Source organism: Rhinopithecus roxellana, chromosome 19 (genome assembly GCF_007565055.1).
Source record: "Rhinopithecus roxellana isolate Shanxi Qingling chromosome 19, ASM756505v1, whole genome shotgun sequence".
Lineage (NCBI taxonomy): Eukaryota > Metazoa > Chordata > Mammalia > Primates > Cercopithecidae > Rhinopithecus > Rhinopithecus roxellana.
The window spans coordinates 25,287,378-25,309,301 of NC_044567.1; the positions used below are offsets into that span (position 1 = coordinate 25,287,378).

At 40.8% G+C, this 21,924-nt stretch overlaps 1 protein-coding gene across 6 annotated transcripts in view; it reads left to right on the forward strand.

Moving 5' to 3' along the window:
- The first annotated feature begins 9 nt into the window (after nucleotides 1-9).
- Nucleotides 10-21,924, forward strand: part of TRIM37 (tripartite motif containing 37) — a 125,686-nt gene continuing 103,771 nt past the window's right edge. For 4 of the 6 annotated variants that reach the window (XR_004055020.1, XM_030923389.1, XM_030923388.1 and 1 more), the window contains exons 1-5: nucleotides 323-447; nucleotides 616-693; nucleotides 2,498-2,599; nucleotides 15,490-15,530; nucleotides 17,942-18,058. Coding sequence is in view for 4 of the 6 variants with exons in the window: in XM_030923389.1 (XP_030779249.1) it covers nucleotides 427-447; nucleotides 616-693; nucleotides 2,498-2,599; nucleotides 15,490-15,530; nucleotides 17,942-18,058 (359 nt within the window). In the remaining 2 variants the exon portion in view is untranslated. Of the gene's footprint in view, nucleotides 448-615; nucleotides 694-2,497; nucleotides 2,600-15,489; nucleotides 15,531-17,941; nucleotides 18,059-21,924 lie in introns of all 6 variants that reach the window. The other 2 variants (XM_010376828.2, XM_030923391.1) reach the window with 1 other exon arrangement.

Below are 21,924 nucleotides of genomic sequence, written 5' to 3' on the forward strand. Positions count from 1 at the left end.
ATGCGCTTCGCGGCTTCTCTCGCCGCCGCGCCCCCAGCTGTCCTGGTTACGGTTGGTGTTTGCGAATTCTCTGCGGCGCCTTCTTCGCCAAACTCCAGCGGCGGTTCGATACGCGCGCGCCCGCGTCACGTGGGCCGAGATTCCCTCGCGGCTGCTGGCCGGCGGGTGAGCCCGGAGAAAGGAGCGGCGGCCACTGCTCGCCTTACCTCTGCGCCCGGGGGCGGGCGCGCCGGTAAAAATGGCGAAATGCGGGTAGTCGGTGCTGGACCTAAAGCGATGGGGCACGCAGGTGGGGCGGTTGTCGGAGCCCCCTGACGTGGGCGCCGGGCTTCTCTCGGTGATTTGATCTGGCGACCTCGGGCTAGCGCCTGAGGTCAGACTACGGAGCCCGCGGGTCGCCAACGGCCTCGCCGAGAGCTGGAGGCAATGGATGAACAGAGCGTGGAGGTGAGGGGGTTGTGAGGGTGGTGGTTAGTCCCCGCCCCCACCCGATGAGCGGTTTTTATTCGGGGAGCCGTGCCCATGTCCTCCCTCCGGTAGGGCACCCCTACCCCACACCCCTGCCGCTGTGGAGAGGGCTGGCCCTGTACCAAGGACGCCGTTCTCATTCTGCAGCGCTCCGGGTGTCTTGTGCTCACTGTTCCGCAGTCAGGTGGTGCGTATCCTGGAGTTTTCAAGGATGTCTTGGCACAGGTACTCATCCCCACCGGGTATTTACAAACTGCATCCTGTTCCGAGCAAAACTGCAGATTCATCAAATGGACGTACCCTGCCACTCGCCACCAGTCCTTGCGAGTTCTTGAGCTGATCTAAATCTCCTTCCCAATGGATAATCATCTTTCCCTCTCAGTGACACATTTTGCAAGCTTCTGCCCTTCCTTCCTAGATTGAATCAGCATATATTATCTCATGTGTAGTTTCCAGAACAAACTGTTGTTTTTATAACTGATTCTTGTAAGCGGTGAGTTAAAATAGTTGGGATATATAGGATATGTAAGTAAAGGCTAGGAATATTTTTTAAAAGATTGTTTATTGAACTTAATTGTATAATCATTATCAAATTTTGAACCTTTCAGATACTGAAATAGGAAATCCTTGCTTTTTAGTAAGAGGTAACCATGTTATGGATATTCCACTTGAAACTAGTCATTCTGTAGTCTTGTTGTCCACCCCGTTGCAGGTTACAGAATCTGCATCTCCCAGGTTCTTTCTGACCCTACAGAGTCATGATGAGATTCACGAGTAATTTTCTCCTTAATTCCTCATGTAAAGTATTATAAAGGTTTTGTAAACTTATCTTGGTTTTAGGAGGGTTTAATTCTAGAATGGAGTGAAAGTAAATGTCAGTACTATAAAAACAAAGTATACAATACAGTAAGAATACGTTTAATTGTATCTTTTTTCTTGTTAAAAACTTTTCAGTTACTTCCTAAATTGATTAAACTGAGACTTGCAAAGATAATACTGTTTCTTGTATTTACATATTTTTGTTGTTGTTCCCAATATTGCTTTGAACTACCGTCAGCATTTTCAATTGGGGCAGAATCTCAGGTTCAAATAAGTAGCTAGTCGGTTTTAACATCAGGGCAGCAATTCAGATTTCTGGGTTCTTAATTCATTTTTTTCTGGGTCACAGTACACTGCCTTTAGGATAAGTGTCTTTTTAAACTTCTTTTTCCTCTAAATTATAAAATCAGTTTATACCTTTTGGGGAAATTGCAGAAAAAGTTAAAAAGTTCATGTTGTGTATTCAGTCATATAGTCTGCCTTTTTTCCTTTTTTTTTTTTTTTGAGACTGAGTCTCACTCTGTCACCCAGTCTGGAGTGCAGTGGCACCCTCTCAGCTCAATGCAACCTCCGCCTCCCAGGTTCAAGCGATTCTCCTGCCTCAGCCTCCTGAGTAGCTGGGATTACAGGCGCACACCACCACGCCCGGCTAATTTTTGTATTTTTAGTAGAGACGGGATTTCACCATTTTGGCCAGACTGGTCTTGAACTCCCGGCCTCAAGTGATCCACCTGCATCGGCCTCCCAAAGTGCTGGGATTACAGTCATGAACCATTGTGCCTGGGCCTTTTTTCCTTGCTGTTGTACATTATATGCATTTTTCTGTATCATTAGATGAAGAACCATTTCTAGTGACTGTAATCTTTGTGTAACTGCCGTAATTTACTTAATATTTGGACATTTGGGCTGTACCTAGATTCTTGCCATTATAATTACTGCTTCAGTGAAAATTTTTCTGCATAAGTCTGTGTTTGCATTTCCTATATTTTCCTTAGAATAGAATCATCATGAAGCTTAGAAAAATGGAAGTACATTTTCCAGATATTTTGAGGTACTCTGGACCTTGACCAACCAAATCCTGATATGGAATATAGTTAAAATAGAGGTATCAGCCCAAAATAAATGTAAATGTTGAGTTGTTTTGAGCTTGCCTTTTACTCTTGATTCAGTAGCCTAAACTGATGGATCTTACATCTTTTATTGTTTTCAGAGCATTGCTGAGGTTTTCCGATGTTTCATTTGTATGGAGAAATTGCGGGATGCACGCCTGTGTCCTCATTGCTCCAAGCTGTGTTGTTTCAGCTGTATTAGGGTAAGTTGTATTTCTTTTTACATGTAACTAGTATATATAGTATATATTGTAGGGATTAACCATTTCCGTTATCTTTTTATTTTACATTTTTTTGCCCTAAAGTGCTTGCTTGCATTGTGCTTGGGGTTGAGGAATACTAAGGTAAATGAAAAATTGTAGATTAGACAAATAGCCTAAATCTAATTGACGGAATGGAGTTTAGAATGTTTATATTGAAGAATGTGTGGTGTCATAAAGAGACACTAAAGAAGTGCTGTGGGGCTCAGAAGATTACTAGTTTATATGCGTTTGGTGAGTAAGATGGAGAAAAAGTGTTTAATCTTAAACAGTTGCAAGACACTGTAGAGATAAATATAATCTAGTGGCTTTAAAACTTGAGTGTTGGCACTTTGGGAGTCCGAGATGGGTGGATGACAACGTCAAGAGATCGAGACTTGGCCGGGCGCGGTGGCTCAAGCCTGTAATCCCAGCACTTTGGGAGGCTGAGACGGGCGGATCACAAGGTTAGGAGATCAAGACCATCCTGGCTAACACGGTGAAACCCCGTCTCTACTAAAAATACAAAAAGCTAGCCGGGCGAGGTGGCGGGCGCCTGTAGTCCCAGCTACTCGGGAGGCTGAGGCAGGAGAATGGCGGTAAACCCGGGAGGCGGAGCTTGCAGTGAGCTGAGATCCAGCCACTGCACTCCAGCCTCTGCGACAGAGTGAGACTCTGTCTCAAAAAAAAAAAAAAAAAAAAAGAGATGGAGACCATCCTGGCCAACATGGTGAAACCCTGTCTCTACTAAAAATACAAAAATTAGCTGGGTCTGGTGGCATGCGCCTGTGTCCCAGCTACCCAGGAGGCTGAAGCAGGAGAATCACTTGAACCTGGGAGGGCAGAGATTGCAGTGAGCCGAGATAGTGCCACTGCACTCTAGCCTGGTGACAAAGTGAGACTTCGTCTCAAAAAAAAAAAAACAAAACAAAATTTGAATGTTGGCTGGGAGTGGTGGCCCAGGCCTGTAATCCCAGCACTTTGGGAGGCCGAGGCGGGCGGATCACGGGGTCAGGAGTTCGAGACCAGCCTGATTAACATGGTGAAACCCCGTCTACTAAAAATACAAAAATTAGCCGAGTGTGGTGGTGTGTGCCTGTAATCCCAGCTACTGAGGAGGCTGAGGCAGGAGAATTGCTTGAACCTAGGAGGCAGAGGTTGCAGTGAGCCGAGATCACGCCAGTGCACTCCAGCCTGGGCGACAGAGCGAGACTGTGTCTCAAAAAAACAAAAAAACATTATGAGGAAGTTTGGTTGTGTGTGCCAACGTCCAATAGCACATCTACAGAGCACAATTGAAAACTGCCTTGTTCACATTCCTCTTCAATTATTTTCCTGAGAAAATCAAAGAGTTCACATGCTCTTCACCTCAAACTTTCTGTTTCGGCTGGGCGCGGTAGCTCACGCCTGTAATCCCAGCATTTTGGGAGGGTGAGGTGGGTGGATCACCTGAGGTCAGGAGTTCAAGACCAGCCTGACCAATATGTTGAAACCCTGTCTCTACTAAAAATACAAAAATTAGCCGGGCATGGTGGCATGTACCTGTAGTCCCAGCTACTCAAGAGGCTGAGACAAGAGAATCACTTGAACCCAGGAGGCAGAGGTTGCAGTGAGCCACTGCACTCCAACCTGGCGACAGAGCGAGACTTCATCTCAAAAAAAAAAAAAAAAAAAGGAAAATTTCTGTTTCCTTATTCTTGCCTAAGGAAGATAAATATGCCTTTGTCAAGAGTAGTATTGGTAACACTTAAATCATTTTTTTCTAGTCACACAGCTCACAATTGATGGTACTGGACTTGAACCCATTAAGTTCAAGAACTCTATAGCCTTTTCTTTGTCACTGCACCATGTGCAGAAGACCAAGTTAAATATGATGTTAGTTCTCATACTCCTAAAACTAAGAGATTCGATCTTTCTTGGCCTTCTTTCCTTAGCTGTAGAATTCAGATAGGATTTGCTTTACAGTGTGGTTGTGGCATTAAATGAGATAACCTAAGAAGTAATTAAGAAATTATAAAATACTGTATCTACTTGTTTGTAAGGTGTTGAGTTGTTAAAATAGCAACTAATACACATTAACACTTACCTATGTTTTAATAAACAGTGAAACTGATGCTAGAGAGATTAAGTAATTGACCTCCATTACTATAGTTAATTAAGTGGTAGAATCTGGATCTGGGCTGATTTTTTCGATGAAGGTCCCATATGCTTATGGTGTTTAGTTGTTACCTTATGCCTCATTGATTCTGTATTTTTTCATTATTACATCTTCTTCCTCCTGCCCCTTAAATGCATTTATTTCTTAATTTCTTAAGATCTTGTTGCTTCGTTCTCTACTCTGAGGTTTCTGGGAGTATTCATCTACTTTGGGAAATTTTATTTACTTTAGCAGCTTTAGCTATCATCTCTGTGCATGGCTCCTAAATCTGTTCCTTCAGCACTAACTTGTGGATGTCTTGTCTTGTTGTCCTTCTAGCATCTTGAACTTTGTTGAAGATCAAATTATTTGTGTTATTTTCTCAAACCAACTCTAAGTTCATTCTTTTTGTTCTGTTCTGCCAGTCAAACTGGAAACTTTATACAATGATTTTTTTATTTTTTATTTTTATTTTTTTGAGATGGAGTCTCGCTCTGTTGCCCAGGCTATAGTGCAGTGGCGTGATCTCGGGTCACTGCAACCTCCGCCTCTCAGGTTCAAGCGATTCTCCTGCCTCAGCCTCTCGAGTTGCTGGGAGTATAGGTGCACTCCACCATGCCCAGCTGTTTGTGTGTGTGTTTGTGTGTGTGTGTGTGTGTGTGTGTGTGTGTGTATATATATATATATATATATATTTTTTTTTTTTTTTGGTAGAGTTGGGGTTTCACTGTGTTGCCCAGGCTGGTCTTGAACTACTGACCTCAACTCATCTGCCCTCCTTGGCCTCTCAAAGTGCTGGAATTACTAGCATGAGCCACCGCGCCTGGGCTATACCAATGATTTTTAAGTGCAATTAGTTATTATCTCCCGGTTTCACTTATGTTTGTCTTACCTTTTCTATTTTTATCATTAGCATGCTAATAGAGAAGTATGAACATTGGTTACCTCATGCTTAGATTATTTAATTACTTTCTATCTGATCTCTCAGGTTTGAGTCTTTTCTTATTTCCAGTCCATTTTCTGTCCTGCTGCTATATTAATATTTTTCATTGGTGTCTTTTTTTTCCCAGAAGCCTCAGAAATTTATTACATAAAGGATAAAGTCCAAGAGTGTTAGCCTTGTGTTCAGACCGTCCAGATCTGGTTCTGACCTTTCTTTCTAGGGCTGTCTTGGTTCCTGAATGCACTGATCACTTGTTCATTCATTCAGCAAATATTGTTTGCCTACTTGTTTTCAAGCCAGTCATTTTTTATTAGGTATAATTGACATACAATAAACTACACATATTTAAAGTGTACAGTTTTTTGTTTGTTTTGTTCTTTTTTTTTTTTTTTTTTGAGATGGCGTTTCGCTCTTGTTGCCCAGCCTGGAGTGCAATGATGCGATCTCCCCTTACTGCAACCTCCATCTCCTGGGTTCAAGTGATTCTCCTGCCTCAGCCTTCCAAGCAGCTGGGATTATAGGCATGCATCACCACGCCTGGCTAATTTTGTATTTTTAGCAGAAACAGGGTTTCACCATGTTGGTCAGGTTGGTCTCAAACTCCTGACCTCAAGTGATCTACCCACCTCAGCCCCCCAAAGTGCTAGGATTATAGATGTGAGTCACTGCGCCTGGCCAAGTGTACAGTTTTGACATATATATCCTCTTGTGAGACTATCACTGCAGCCAAGTTAGTGAATGTATCTGTCATCCCCAAAACTTTCCTTGTGCCTCTTGGTAATTCCTCCCTCTACTTACCTTGTCCCCAGGCAACCACTGATCTGCTTTCTGTCACAATAGATAGGTTTGCTTCAGAGATAAGGGGGATGGAAAAAGAGGAAAAAGATAAGTTTGCATGCTCCGGAATTTTACACAAATGAAAATCATACAATACGTACTCTTAGGGATCTGGCTTTTTTCACTCAGCAAAAATACTGTGTGTATCAGTAGTATTCCTTTTTATTGCTAAGTAGTATTCCATTGTATGTATTTACCACAATTTGTTTATGCATTTGTCTATTGATGGACATATGGCATGTTTACAGTTTTTGCTATTACAGTGAAAATTGCTGCGAACATTTGTGTACAAGAAGCTTTCTTTTCTCTTGGGTAAGTAATTAGAAATGGAATGGATAGAGATTATATGGTAGATGTGTGTTTAACATTTTGAAAATTGCCCAGCTATCTTCTAAAATACTTATATCTGAGAGCTAAACAACAACATACGTGGACATAAAGGGGGAAATGCTAGACACCAGGGACTTCAAAAGAGGGAGAGGAGAAGAGGGATGAAGGTTAAATTAAAAAAAGGATTGGGAGACCGAAGCGGGCGGATCACCTGAATTCGGGAGTTCGAGACCAGCTTGAACAACATGGAAAACCCTGTCTCTAATAAAAATACAAAATTAACCAGGCGTGGTGGTTCATGCCTGTAATCCCAGTTACTCGGGAGGCTGAGGCAGGAGAATCTCTTGAATCCGAAGGTGGAGGTTGCAGCGAGCCGAGATCGTGCCATTGTACTCCAGCCTGGGCAACAAGAGCAAAACTCTGTCTCAGAGAAAAAAAAGGAAATAGTTTTATAATTTTACATTCTCACCAGCAGTGAATGAGAGTTCCAATTCCTCCACATTAATACTAGCAGTTGGTATGTTCGGTTTTGTGAATTTTAGCCATTCTCGGGGTATGTAGCCATTCTTAGAGGTATCTCCTTGTTTTAGTTAGCGTTTCTCTGTTGAGTAATGATGTTAGCATCTTTTCCAGGAGTTATTTACCATCCATATGTTGTCTTTGGTAAGGGGTCTGTTCAGTGCCCCCCATTTTGTGCTAAATAAATATAACAAAATTTCCATTTTACCCATATTTAAGGGTACAGTTCAGTGTCTTTAATTACATCCATGATGTTGTACAACCGTATCGCTGTTTCCAAAACCTTTCATCACCCCAAACAGAAAGTCTGTACCCATTAAAAAGAAAATAAACATAAGTAAACATAGAAAAGGTATATTAAAAATACAGTATAAAAGATAAAAAATAGTACACCTATGTAGGGCAGCTCCATTCTAATCTTATGAGACTACTGTAGTATATGCGGTCCATCATTTACCCATACATCTTTATGTGACACATGACTATATACCACCTTTCGTTTATCCTTTTTTTTTTTTTTTTTAAGACAGTGTCTTGCTGTGTCGCCAGGCTGGAGCTGGAGTGCAGTGGCGCGATCTCGGCTCACTGCACCCTCCGCCTCTCTCCCAGGTTCGAGTGAGTCTCCAGCCTCAGCCTCCTAAGTAGCTGGGACTACAGGCGCGTGCCACCACACCCAGCTAATTTTTGTGTTTTTAGTAGAGATGGGGTTTCACCATGTTGGCCAGGATGGTGTTGATCTCTTGACCTGGTGATCCACCCTCCTTGACCTCCCAAAGTGCTGAGATTACAGGCATTGAGCCACCGCGCCCAGCCTATTTATCCATTTTTATCTCTTGATATACACTTGGGTTGTTTTCACCTTTTGGGTATTGTTAATAGTTCTGTTGTTAACAGTTATCTGTTTTGAGTTCCTGCTTTCATTTCTTTTGAATATATATCTAGGAGTGAAATTGCTAGATCATATGGTATTCTGTTTTAACTTTTTTTTTTTTTTAATTGTGGTAAAATATACCTAATGTAAGATTAACCCTTTTTTTTTTAAATGAGACAGTGTCTCACTCTGTTACCCACGTTGGAGCTCAGTGACACAGTCATGGCTCACTGCAGCCTCAATCTCTTGGGCTTGAGCAGTTGGCCTGCTTCACACTCTTGAGTAGCTGGGACCACAAGTGTGTGCCATTGTGCCTGGTTAATTTTTTTATTTTTTGTAGAGACAGGGTTTTACTTTGTTGACCAAGTTGGCCTCAGACTCCTGGGCTCAAGTGATCTGCCTGCCTTGGCCTCCCAAGTGCTAGGATTACAGATGTGAGCCACTTGGCTCAGTCACATTTACGATTTTAACTGTATTTTTAAGAGTACAGTTTAGTGGCATTAAGTACATTCACATTGTTGTGCAGCCATCACCACTATCCACCTTTAGTACCTTTTCATCATCCCAAACTGAAACTCTGTACTTGATAAATTCTCCTTATTCTCTTCCCTCTAGCCCCGTTAACCCCTATTCTACCTTCTATCTTTACACTGACCGTTTTAAGTACCTCATATACATGGAATCATAAAATATTTGTGTTTATTTCTACCTCTGTATTCTGTTCTGTTAGTCTCTATTTCTGTTCTTATGGTAGTACCACACTGCTTTGATTACTGTAGCTTTGTAGTAAGTTTTGAAATTAGTGTGGGTCCTCCAACTTTGTCTTTTTCAAGATAGTTTTAGCTATTTGGCATCCCTTGAGATTCCATGTGAATTTTAAATGCATTTTTCTACCAATATGAAAAAGCACCATTGGAGTTTTAGTAGGGATTACATTGATTCTGTACATGCCTTTGAGTAGTATTGCTGTCCTAAAAATATTAAATCTTACGATCCTTGAACATGGGTGTCTTTCCATTTATTTAGGACTTCTCTAACTTCTTTCAGCAGTGTATTGTAGTTTGGCATGTATAAGTCTTTCTTTCTTTTTCTTTTTTATTTTTTTGAGACAGGATCTTGCTGTCACCCAGGCTGGAGTGCAGTGATGTGATTATGGCTCACTGCAGCCTCAACTTCCTGGGTTCAAGCAGTCCTCTTGTCTTGGCCTCCCAGTGCTGGGATTATAGGTGTGAGCTACCACACTCAGCCTCCGTGTATGTCTTTCAAATGCTTGCTTCGTTTTTTTCCTAAGCATTTTATTCCTTTTGATGCTGTTGCAAATGTGTTATTTTCTTAATTTCCTTTTTTGATTGTTCATTGCAAGCTTATAGAAATGCCAGTGTTTTTTGTGTGTTTATTTTGTATCCTGTAACTGCTGCATTTATTAGCTTTAACAATATTTTGTAGACTCGTTAGGGATTTTTACAGATAAGATCATGTTGTCTGCAAAAGATAATTTCACTTCTTTTTTAATTAGGATACTTTTTATTTCTTTATTTTGCCTAAGTACTGTGGCTGGAATTTTTAGTACCTGTATTATGTTGAATAGAGATTGTAAAAGCTGGCATCCTTGTCTTTTTCCTGATCTTAAGGGGAATTTTTCCTGATCTTAAGGGGAAGAGTTAAAGCCTTTGAATCGTTGACTATGATTTTTATGAGTTTTTATATATGGCCTTTATCAAGTTGAGGAAGTTCCCTTCTATTTCTGTCTATTGAGTATTTTTGTCATGAAAGGATATTGGATTTTGTCAGATGCCTTTTCTGTATAATTGAGATGATCGTAGTGGGGGTTTTCCATGAAGTGGTTTATTACATTGAATGATTTTTATAGTTGAACCATCTTTGTATTCTAGGAATAAATCCCACTTGGCTACAGTGTATAGTCTTTTAAATATGCTGTTGAATTAGTTTTATTAGGATTTTGTTGAGGATTTACCTAGCACAGTTTCTCTAGTAAACGTCTTAAACTCCCAGAGCAATATATATACATTAAAATTTTTCACATAGCATTATGAATGATGATACACAGTGCGTGTCAATAGTGATATCTCTGAGTATATTCTGAAGAAATGGAAGGAATTTAATAAATATTTGTATTTTAAATTAATTTCAAATGCAGGATTAGGTGTTGGAAGTAATATTTAATCAATCATGAACCCATGATCTAAGATTTTTAATGATTGCTGTAATTAATGTTTCTCAAAGAGCTTGTTTTCTGTAACAAAGTTGTTTTTTTTTTTTTTTTTTTTTGAGACAGTCTCACTGTCAGCCAGGCTGTAGTGCAGTGGCACAATCTCAGCTCACTGTAACCTTCGCTTCCTGGGTTCAAGCGATTGTCCTGCCTCAGCCTCCCGAGTAGCTGGGATTGCAGGCAACCACCACCATGCCTGACTAATTTTTATATTTTTAGTAGAGTTGGGGTTTCACCATGTTTCCCAGGCTGGTCTCGAACTCCAGACCCCAGGTGATCCACCCACCTCGGCCTCCCAAAGTGTTGGGATTACAGGCGTGAGCCACCATGCCTGGCTGATGTTTTTTTTAAAACTCTCTCTTTTTGGTCTGCTGTTACACTAACAGTAATTTTATTTACCATCTGGCTTATTTAGTTCTGTATACTAGATAATTAATATATACAATCTTTATGATAATTACTCATTCTTACAAGTTTTTGGAGATGAACAAAGGGACTGCTTTTCCCTTTCTCTGGTAGACACGCCGTAAGAAGTGGACTTTGGTTGTAGTTTAGTGGTATAGATGTTTGTAAGAAACTATTTTAGGTTGGGCGCCGTGGCTCATCCCTGTAGTCCCAGCACTTTGGGAGGCCAAAGGCGGAGGATTGTTTGAGCCCAGGACTTCAAGACCAGCCTGAGCAACATGGCAGGATCCCATCTCTGCAAAAATTAAAAAATTAGCTGGATGTAGTGGGCACATCTGTAGCCCCAGCTACTTCTGAGGGTCAGGTGGGAGGACCTCTTGAGACCAAGAGGTTGAGGCTGCAGTGAGCTGTGTTTGGGCCACTGCACTCCTGCGTGAGCGACAGAGTGTGACTTGTCTCAAAAACAAAAAACCCAGACAGTATTTAGCATGTTTTTGTATGTATATATAGTTTGCCTCAAACAATACATTAGGGGATGTAGGAAATTTTGTATGTTTTCACAAGGCATCTGAGATCCTCTGTGATCTGCCTCCTGGTTTCCTTGCAATTTTGAGCTATTTGGGAATAAAGGTTCTTTGTTAACAAATTTCCTATTTACTGCCTGTTTTCTCTTATAGCTAAAACTATTTAAATGAGTGTTTTCCACTCCATATCTCTGCAACCTCGCCGTCTACTTACCCTTCAGCCCATTCTAACTTGATTTTATTTCCCTCCACACTACTCACATAGCTCCTACAGGGTGTAGACTCAATTTTGCTAAATCCAGTGAACATTTCATTGGCCTTATCTTTCCTTCTCAGAGCGTCAGCACAAATTACTTTATCTGTTTTTCTTGAAACATTATCTTCTTTGGTATTTTAGCCGTAATAGCTATACTATCCTCCTAGTAACTTCATGGTCTATGGATTTTTTTTTTTTTTTAAAGAGACTGAGTCTTGCTCTGTTATCCAGGCTAGAGACAGTGGCATGATCATGGCTCACTGCAGCCCCGACCTCTGGATTCAATTCATCCTCCCACCTCAGCCTCCTGAGGAGTAGCTGGGACTACAGGCATGCCCACCATGCCTGGCTAATTTTTAAGTTTATTGTAGAGATGGTATCTTGCTGTGTGACCTAGACTGGTCTGGACCTCCTGGCCTTAAGCAATCCTCCCACCTTGGCCTGCCGAAGTGCTGGGATTAAAGGTGTGAGCCACCACATTTGACTGGTCCATGACTTTTAACACTACCTCTAGACTTATACTTCACAACTTTATCTTTTCAGTCTTGGCCTTTTTCCTGCCTCTAGTATCTAACTACCCTCGTTTGGACTTGTAGTATGCATTTCAAATATATTATCTCTATAAGAGGTGTTTTTTTATTTTTTCCATGCCAAATCTGTTTCTTTTCCAGTCAGGAACCTAGTTTTTTATCCAAAAACCTAGTTCACTTTAATCGTCCTTTTTCCTCACATCCAGTAGTAATTGAACTATAAATGTTAGCAGCCATTTTTTTAAAGATTATCTTATATACTTAGTATTTATTGCTAACAGCTTCTCTAACCGTTACAGCAGTTTTCCAGGGTAGGTATGTTGATTCTCTTGTTGCATATGAGGAGACGAGCTCAGTCACTTGTCCAATGTCATGTGGTCCGTAAGTGCCAGAGCTGGGAATCAGACACAGATCTAAAGATTGTGATTCTTCCAGTTTAATGATGGAGAGAAAATAATTTTTAATTTTAATTTTATTTTATGTTTATAATTTTTAAATTGAATGAGGGGGAATGCTCTAAACATATTTAACATTATGCATTAATATTGTACCACTGGTTGGTTGGTTTGGTTTGAGAGAAACATTGTTTTTCTCAGAGTATTAACATTGTCATATTTATTTTGTAATTAAATTAGATTGTGGAGGCTGAGTAATCTCATGCCTGTATGCCTGTAATCCCAGCACTTTGGGAGGCTCAGGTGGGCGGATCATTTGAGGTCGGAGCTGGAGACCAGCCTAGCCAACATAGGAAAACCCCGTCTCTAACAAAAATGCAGAAACCATCTGGGTGCGGCGATGCATGCCTGTAATCCCAGCTACTCGGGAGGCTGAGGCACGAGAATTGCTTGAACCTGGGAGGCAGAGGTTGCAGTGAGTTGAGATGGCACCGCTGCACTTGAGCCTGGGTGAGGGAGTGAGACTCTGTCTCAAAAAATAAATAAATAAATTAGATTGTGGAATACAAGATAAATATGCCACAAATATTCAGAGAATGTAAAGCTCAATGTAGCCTGGGAAAGGCAGGAAATTTTATGGACTTGATCCAGTGACATTTCCATGATCCAGAGAGAGGACATGGAGGGAGGGCCAATATAAGCAAATGCACAGATGTCAACAGTGTTACATAGTGCAGCAGTAAGCCTGTTTTGACTGGGAGGGAGGGGGACATTTAAACATATGATTTGGTTACTCCCTATCATAGTCCCAGTCTTTGTAAGGTTTATAATCTAGCAGGACAGAGAAGATCAACAAATAAGTTGTCATAATAATGTTTCTGAGGGGGGAAGTGTAGGTTGCTGTGGCAGAGCATGGCAATTGTATCTAAAATAGTCTGCAGAGTGTCAGGGAACGCTTTTTGGAGAAAGCAGCTTATGAACTGAAATCTAAATAATGAGTAGGAGTAACCCAGACGAAGAAAGATTTTAAAGAATATCTTAGGCAGAGAGAGGAAACATGTAAAGACATAACCTTGCTGGGTCATAGGGCCAGTTCTGGAAAGGAGTTTATGAGACCAGTTCTGGAGAGGAGTTCATGAGACCGGTTCTGGAGAGGAGCTATGACTTTAAACAGAAGAGTGGCATGGTCATGTCATTGTTTCAGGGGAAGAAACCTGACCCAGATTTCGTTTTTGCCTAGAGACCAAGGTAATAATAATGTTCAAGGTTATTAAGAATGGAGGAATCCTTTTCCGTAGGATTTTTACTTTATTTTTATTTTTATTTTTTGAGACAGAGTGACGCTGTGTCACCCAGGCTGTACGGTGCAGTGGCGCGATCTCGGCGCCCTGCAGCCTCTACCTCCTAGTTCAAGCAATTCTCCTGCCTCAGCCTCCCAAGTAGCTGGGGCTACAGGCTTGCACCACCACACCTGGCTAAATTTGTATTTTTAGTAGAGACGAGATTTCACTATGTTGGCCAGGCTGGTCTCGAACTCCTGACCTCATGATCTGCCCACCTCAGCCTCCCAAAGTGCTGGGATTACAGGCGTGCTTTGTATGCTTTTACTTTCAGCTTTATTTTCTTTGCTCTGAAGTACCTTGCTTCCTATCATTTTAAGTCTTTTACTGTCCTTTAAGGTTTCCTTGGGAATTTTATTTCTAAATTAATTATTTGGCATCAAGTTAAAGCTCATGTTCATTTTAAAAAGTAGAAAGAGATAAACAAATAACAGATATTGGGAGTACGTTGGTATAGGATCATAGTTATTTACCTCTGAACCTATTTATCAGACAACTAAAACATAAAGTTTTTTTTTATTATAAACCTGTTGTTTCCTGAAAACTAGTCAGAAAATCTTAACATCTCCTTCCATATGGTATAAGATTGCTCTCAGTTTCCTAATCAATTATTAATATAATTTTTGGTTTAGTAGAGACATTATTCTCTTCTAAAACCTTTTTGTAATTATGAGGAAACCAAGATATCTAGAAGCTTCAATTACTGAACTATGAAACCGTATTTTTTGTTTTGTTTTGTTTTGAGACAGAATCTTGCTCTGTCGCCCAGGCTAGAGTGCAGTGGCAGGATCTCAGCTCACTGCAACCTCCGCCTCCCTGGTTCAAGCGATTCTCCTGCCTCAGCCTCCTGAGTAGCTGGGATTACAGGCGCCTGCCACCATTCCTGGCTAATTTTTGTATTTTTAGTAGAGACAGGGTTTCACCATGTTGGCCAGGCTGGTCTCCATCTGCTGACCTCAGGCGATCTGCCCAGCTTGGCCTCCCAAAGTGCTGGGATTATAGGCATGAGACACCGCGCCTGGCCCTATGAAACTGTTTTAAGACTTAAAAGTTGTGCTCTATTGCTTATTCATTTTTTTAGGTTTAATTTACATGTCTATAATTTATGTAACTCAGAATTAGCTTCCCTTTTTTTGAATTAGCTTTTTAAAAAATAAATTCAGTAATAAACTAGATAGAAATAAGTCATCACTATGGTTTATTTTTGAGTGCAAAGGAGGCAGTCATTATTATAAGGCAATAGTAAGATTATATACACGTTCCCTGTGAGAATCAGCTAGTCCTGGAATTGTTCCTTTTCCTGTGTGAGAGTAGCCTTTTAACAGCTATTTTGCATTGAGTTCAGTCCCTTTAAAAGTTTATCCCTATGAGGATGACAGTGTGAAGGAGACAGTAGATTGCCTGTTATTTCTGTAAGTATCTCTAAAATTAAGCACTAGAGAGTGCTTAAAACTCATTAGATTTGTATTATTTTATATATATATGTAAATAAAGTAATGGTGTTTTCTAATCAAAATCTAATCTTTTGACCCCTTAGCGCTGGCTGACAGAGCAGAGAGCTCAATGTCCTCATTGCCGGTAAGTGTTTCGCTATGATTATTTGTGAATTTGCAAAATAGTAAGGTCAGAATGTGCCTTGGGATTCATAAAGGCAGTTTTCCTGCAGTCAGCCCATTTCTCATCTTCTTGAAGATAGTTGAGTAGAAATAAGCAATCTGACTAGAAAAAGAAATGCAGGGACTAATTCTACTATGTTGTACTCTGCCGCTCTTAGAAAATACTTGTGTAAGTTCTTAATTTACCTTTCATAATTAAGCAACACATTTTTCATGTTTCTGGTTAAAAAATCCAGATAGTTAGGCCATAACTTACCTTTTATAATTAAGCAAAAAATTTTAATGTTTCTGGTTAAAAAAATCCAGATAGTTTGGCCGGGCACAGTGGCTCACACCTGTAATCCCAGCACTTTGGGAGGCCAAGGTGGCTGGATAACCTGAGGTCGGGAATTCGAGACCAGCCTGGCCAACATAGTGAAACCTTGTCTCTACTAAAAATACAAAAATTAGCCGGGCGTGGTGGCACGCACCTATAGTCCCAGCTACTCAGGAGGCTGAAACGTGAGAATCACTTGAACCTAGGAGGTGGAGGTTGGAGTGAGCTGAGATCGCACTGCTGCACTTGAGCCAATATCGTGCCATTGTACTCCAGCCTGAGTGACAGAGCGAGAGTCTGTCTCAAAAAAAAAAAAAAAAAAATCCATATGGTAGAGATAAATATAAAATAAAAAGGCTTCTGATTCTGATACTCCCTGCCCTGTCTTCTCACTTAATAACACTTGCAAAAGAAATTGTTGGGTTTGGTATCTATTCTTCTAGACTGTTTTTTGTGCATGTATTTTGTAATGCCCTAATCCAGTATAATTGTGCCTATATTTAAATACATGCGTATGTGATTCCCATATGCTTTTTCTTAAAATATCCCAATGATATAATATTATTTTGCAGTTTGCTTTTTCATGTAAAATATGGTAGGTATCTTTTCTTGATTGTGTGTATATATAAGTCATTTTTTTAAAAGTGACTAATCAATGTTATGACTATATCTTGATTTATTTATCCCCATATTGAGAGACGTTTAGGTTATCTCTACTTTTGGTTTCAAAAAATAATGCTGGAGTGCCATCTGTTGCCCATTTTTTCATTTTGTATTCACTTTTCTTTACTTTTTTTTTTTTTTGAGACAGGGTCTCGCTCTGTTGTCCAGGCTGTAGTGCAGTGGCACGATCTCAGCTCACTGCAGCCTCGACCTCCTGGGCTCAGGTGATCCTCCTACCTCAACCTCCCTCCTAACTGGGACCACTGGTGTGTGCTACCATGCCAAGCTAATTTTGTTTATTTTTTGTAGAGATGAGATGTCACTGTGTTTGCCAAACTGGTCTTGACTTCCTGGGCTCAAGGGATCCTACCACCTTGACCTCCCAAAGTGCTAGGATTGTAGGTGTGAACCAGTGTGCCTGGTCCCACCTTTCTTATATTATCTTATAAGACCAGCACTATCAAGTTGAACTTTTTATAATGATGAAAGTGTTCTATGTCTACACTGTCCAGTATGGTAGCCACTAGCTACGTGTGGTTGTCGATCTCTTTCTCCAGGCTGGGGTGCAGTGGCGCAATCTTGGCTCACTGCATCCTCAATCTCCCTGGCTCAGGTGGTCCTCCTACCTCAGCTTCACAGGTAGCTGGGACTATAGGCACACGCCACCACGCTTGGCTAATTTTTTGTAGAGACAGGGTTTCATCATGTTGTCCAGGCTGGTCTCAAACACCTCAGTTCAAGCAATCTACCTGCCTCAGCCTCCCAAGGTGCTGAGATTACAGGCATGAGCCACCATGCCAACAGTACAGTGTTAGACTCAGAAGTTGAGAATTCAGTCCATATTCTGAATCATATGTTTTTGTTTAGTTTTTTTGTTTGTTTTTGTAAATGACATGTTAATATGGTGAAAATAAGTTGCAAATTGTATTTTTCATTTTGTCTTTTTCTTTTTTCTTTTTTCTTTTTTTTTTTTTTTTTTTTTTAGTTTTAATAGTGTTATGGGGCCAGGTAGTGGCTCATACCTGTAATCCCAGTACTTTGGGAGGATCACTGGAGGCCAGGAGTTCAAGACCAGCCTGGGAAATATAGCGAGATCCCTGTCTTTACAAAAAATTTTAAAATTACCTGGATTTGATGGTGTGCTGCTGTAGTCCCAGCCACTCAGGAGGCTGAGGCAGGAGGATCGCTTGAGCCCAGGAGGTCAAGGCTGCAGTGAACCATGATCATCCATGCCACTGCATTCCACCCTGGGTCATAGAGTGAAACTCTATCTCTTAAAAAAAATAGTGTTATGGTATGAGTATTATTGTGCTCTCTATTTTGAGAGATGTGTTTATTTTATAAAATAATCTGAAATTCATGAATTAGTGTATGTGTATGGATTTTCTCCCCAGTGCTCCACTCCAGCTACGAGAACTAGTAAATTGTCGTTGGGCAGAAGAAGTAACACAACAGCTCGATACTCTTCAACTCTGCAGTCTCACCAAACATGAAGAAAATGAAAAGGACAAGTATGTCCTCAATTTCTTTGTTCAATATGGAATGGATTTTGCCTTTGTGTTGTTTAATGACACTATATTGGTAGTTGCCATTTAGTTATTTATGAATAAATAGTGTTAAATTTCTTAAATTTTTAATTCTTTCAATCATGTGCTGTTGCCGTTAAGTAACATATTCTTATTATGTTTATTTAACAACGGTTATTTCATGCCATGTATATACACAGACACTCCTTGCCCTCCCCTCCCTCCCCTCCCCCCATACAGAAAGTGCTTTGCTAGATGATAGGCATACAGAGGTAAATGAGACATGATTTCTGTTAACTGTTTAATGGGGACACAGTGATAATACTGTGTTAAGTTGTTTAAGGGACAAGAATGAATAAATGGTCTTATGTTCCATGATTGAAGAATTTTGAACATATCTGGAGAGTTGTTATGGGGAGCAGATAAAGAAAGGAAAGAATGATGTGGCAGTGATTTGTTTTTATAGATGAAGAAGCTACAACATGGTTAATTGTAAGGCTTCACTGTCCAGCAACAATAAAATAACGTGAATTAGGTGAGATTCCAGGACCCTTGAATGTTTAGAAATAAAACCTGGTCACTTTCTGTAGAGTCACAACATGGTAAAGCAAGAGGTTGAAACCTCACAGGTCGTTAGAAAAAATTTTATCTGTTTCTTCATTATACTGAGGAACTAGAACCATAGAAATAAGAGAACAGGGCATGGTGGTGTGCACCTATAGTCTCAGCTACTTGGGAGGCTCAGGCAGGAGGATCTCTTGAGCCCAGAGGATGGCTTAGGTAACATAGCAAGACCCCCATCACTTAAAAAAAGAAAAAGAAAAAAAAAGAGGCTTAATTATGGTAGTATAACACATTAATGCATAATCAGAATTAAAACCTATTATTTGGGCGGGTGTGGTGGCTCATGCCTATAATCCTAGCACTTTGGGAAGCCGAGACCGGTGGATTACCTGAGGTCAGGAGTTCAAGACCAGCCTGGCCAACATGGAGAACCTCGTCCCTACTAAAAATACAAAAATTAGCTGGGTGTGGTGGTGGACGCCTGTAATACCAGCTACTTGGCAGGCTGAGGCAGGAGAATCACTTGAGCTCAGGAGGCATAGGTTGTAGTGAGCTGAGATGGTGTCATTGCACTCCAGCCTGGGTGACAGAGCAAGACTCCATCTCCCAAAAAAAAAAAAAAAAACTAAAACTAAAAAGCTACTATTCAGTTTAACTGGACTTTTAAGGAATTCTGTCATTTGTAGCATTGTGGAGGTCTCACCAAAAGTAGTTATTTAATTTCTTTTCTATATAATAACACATTTCTTAGGTGAACACTTAGGTGTTTTTCCTCTGAAGTGGTGGGTATTACTATTTGGAAAGACCTTTTACCTCTTGTTGGGCCTGTTCTATTAGAGCCTCAAAAGGAATGGACCGCTACAGTTTGCTAACCTGCTAGTCTTTATTTGCCGTTTGATGCCTACTGGCCTTCCCTTTTTGCAGGTGAATGCAGGCTATTGATTAAGTGGAGTTTTGGCAAATTTTCTATATTGTAAAAGTTATATTATACATGTGGTATTTTGGAAGTCTTGCTAAGTGAGCTTCCAAACAGTATCTGATATATTTTTTCTAACCTTTATTAATTTCCCATTTGATATTCTGATTACTTATGAATTAGAAATATAAAATATAAACCTATGTAAGTATTTTCTCTAAGATCGGTGTCCTTCATCAATGAAATGCTTTTTTAAAAATGCGTGAGTGGGTCAGGCGCAGTGGCTCATGCTTGTAATCCCAGCACTTTGGGAGACTAAGGCAGGTGGATCACCTAAGGTCAGGAGTTCAAGACCAGCCTGGCCAACATGGTGAAACCCTGTCTGTACTAAGAATACGAAAAAATAGCTGAGCGTGGTTGTGGGCGCCTGTAATCCCAGCTACTTGGGAGGCTGAGGCAGCAAGAATTGCTTGAACCCAGAAGGTGTAGATTGTAGTGGGCCAAAATCGTGCCACTGCATTCCAGACTGGATGACAGAGCTGGACTCCGTCTCAAAAAAAAAAATTGCAAGAGTGTGTCTACTTTATAAACAAGAGAATACTTAAAACATTTTAATTATGGTAAAATATACATAAAATTACCATCTTAATCATTTTTAAATGTACAGTTCAGTTATGTTAAGCATGTTCACATGTTCAACCAATCTCCAGAACTTTTTAAACTTGCAAATCTGAAACTGTACCCATTAAACCACTCCCCATTCCCTCTTCCCACCAGCCCCTGGCAGCCACCATTGTACTTTCTGTTTCTTTTTTTTTTTTTGAGAAGAAGTCTCGCTCTGTCGCCCAAACTGGAGTACAGTGGCTGGATCTCAGCTCACTACAAGCTCCGCCTTTCGGATTCACGCCATTCTCCTGCCTCAGCCTCCCGAGTAGCTGGGACTATAGGCGCCCACCACCTTGCCCAGCTAGTTTTTTGTATTTTTTAGTAGAGACGGGGTTTCACCGGGTTAGCCAGGATGGTCTCGATCTCCTGACCTTGTGATCCGCCCGTCTCGGCCTCCCAAAGTGCTGGGATTACAGGCTTGAGCCACCGCGCCCGGATGTACTTTCTGTTTCTATCAATTTGAGTACTCTAGATACCGCATATGAGTAAAACCGTACAGTACCTATCTTTTTGTAACTGGTTTATTTTACTTAGCATAATGTCCTCAAGGTTCATCCATGTGTCAAAACTTCCTACCTTTTTAAGGCTGAGTAATATTATATTGTATGTATATGTCACATTTTGTTTATCCATTCATCTGTCAGTGAAAATGGCGTTGCTTCCACCTTTGGGCTGTAGTGAATAATGCTGCTATGAACATGGATGTTCATGTCTTTGAGACTCTGCTTTCAGTTCTTTTGGTTATATAATCAGAAGTAGCATTGCTAGATCATGTGGTAATTCTATTTTTAATTTAAGTTTTTTTTTTTTTTTTTTTTTGGAGACGGAGTCTCGCTCTGTCGCCCGGGCTGGAGTGCAGTGGCCGGATCTCAGCTCATCGCAAGCTCCGCCTCCCGGGTTTATGCCATTCTCCTGCCTCAGCCTCCCAAGTAGCTGGGACTACAGGCGCCCACCTCGCCCAGCTAGTTTTTTTGTATTTTTTAGTAGAGACGGGGTTTCACCATGTGAGCCAGGATGGTCTCGATCTCCTGACCTCGTGATCCGCCCATCTCGGCCTCCCAAAGTGCTGGGATTACAGGCTTGAGCCACCGCGCCCGGCCTAATTTAAGTCTTTAAGGAATCTCCATACTGTTTTCCATAGTGACCGTACCATTTTACAGTCCCACCAACAGTGCACAAGGGTTCCAGTTTCTCCACATCCTGGCCAACACTTGCTCTTTTTTTTTTTTTTTTTATAGCAACCATCTTAATACGGTATGAGGTTAGGATTCACATTTCTGTAATGATTAGTAGTGATGAGCACCTTTTCATATGCTTACTGGAGATCTTTTGCTCATGTTTAAATGGGAGTTTTTAAAATTTGTTTGTTGAATTATAGGTGTTATTTATATATTCTGGATATTAAACCTTCATTCTTTTCTCTCTCTCTCTCTCTCTCTCTCTCTCTTTTTTTTTTTTTTTTTTTTGAGGCAGAGTCCTGCTCTGTTGCCCAGGCTGGAGTGCAGTGGTGTGATTATCAGCTCACTGCAACCTCTGCCTCCCGGGTTCAAGCGATTCTCGTGCCTCAGCCTTCTGTGTAGCTGGGATTACAGGCGTGCACCACCACGCCCAGCTAATTTTTTGTGTTTCTAGTAGAGAAGGAGTTTTCACTATTTTGGCCAGGCTGGTCTCAAACTCCTGGCCTCAAGTGATCCACCCGCCTTTG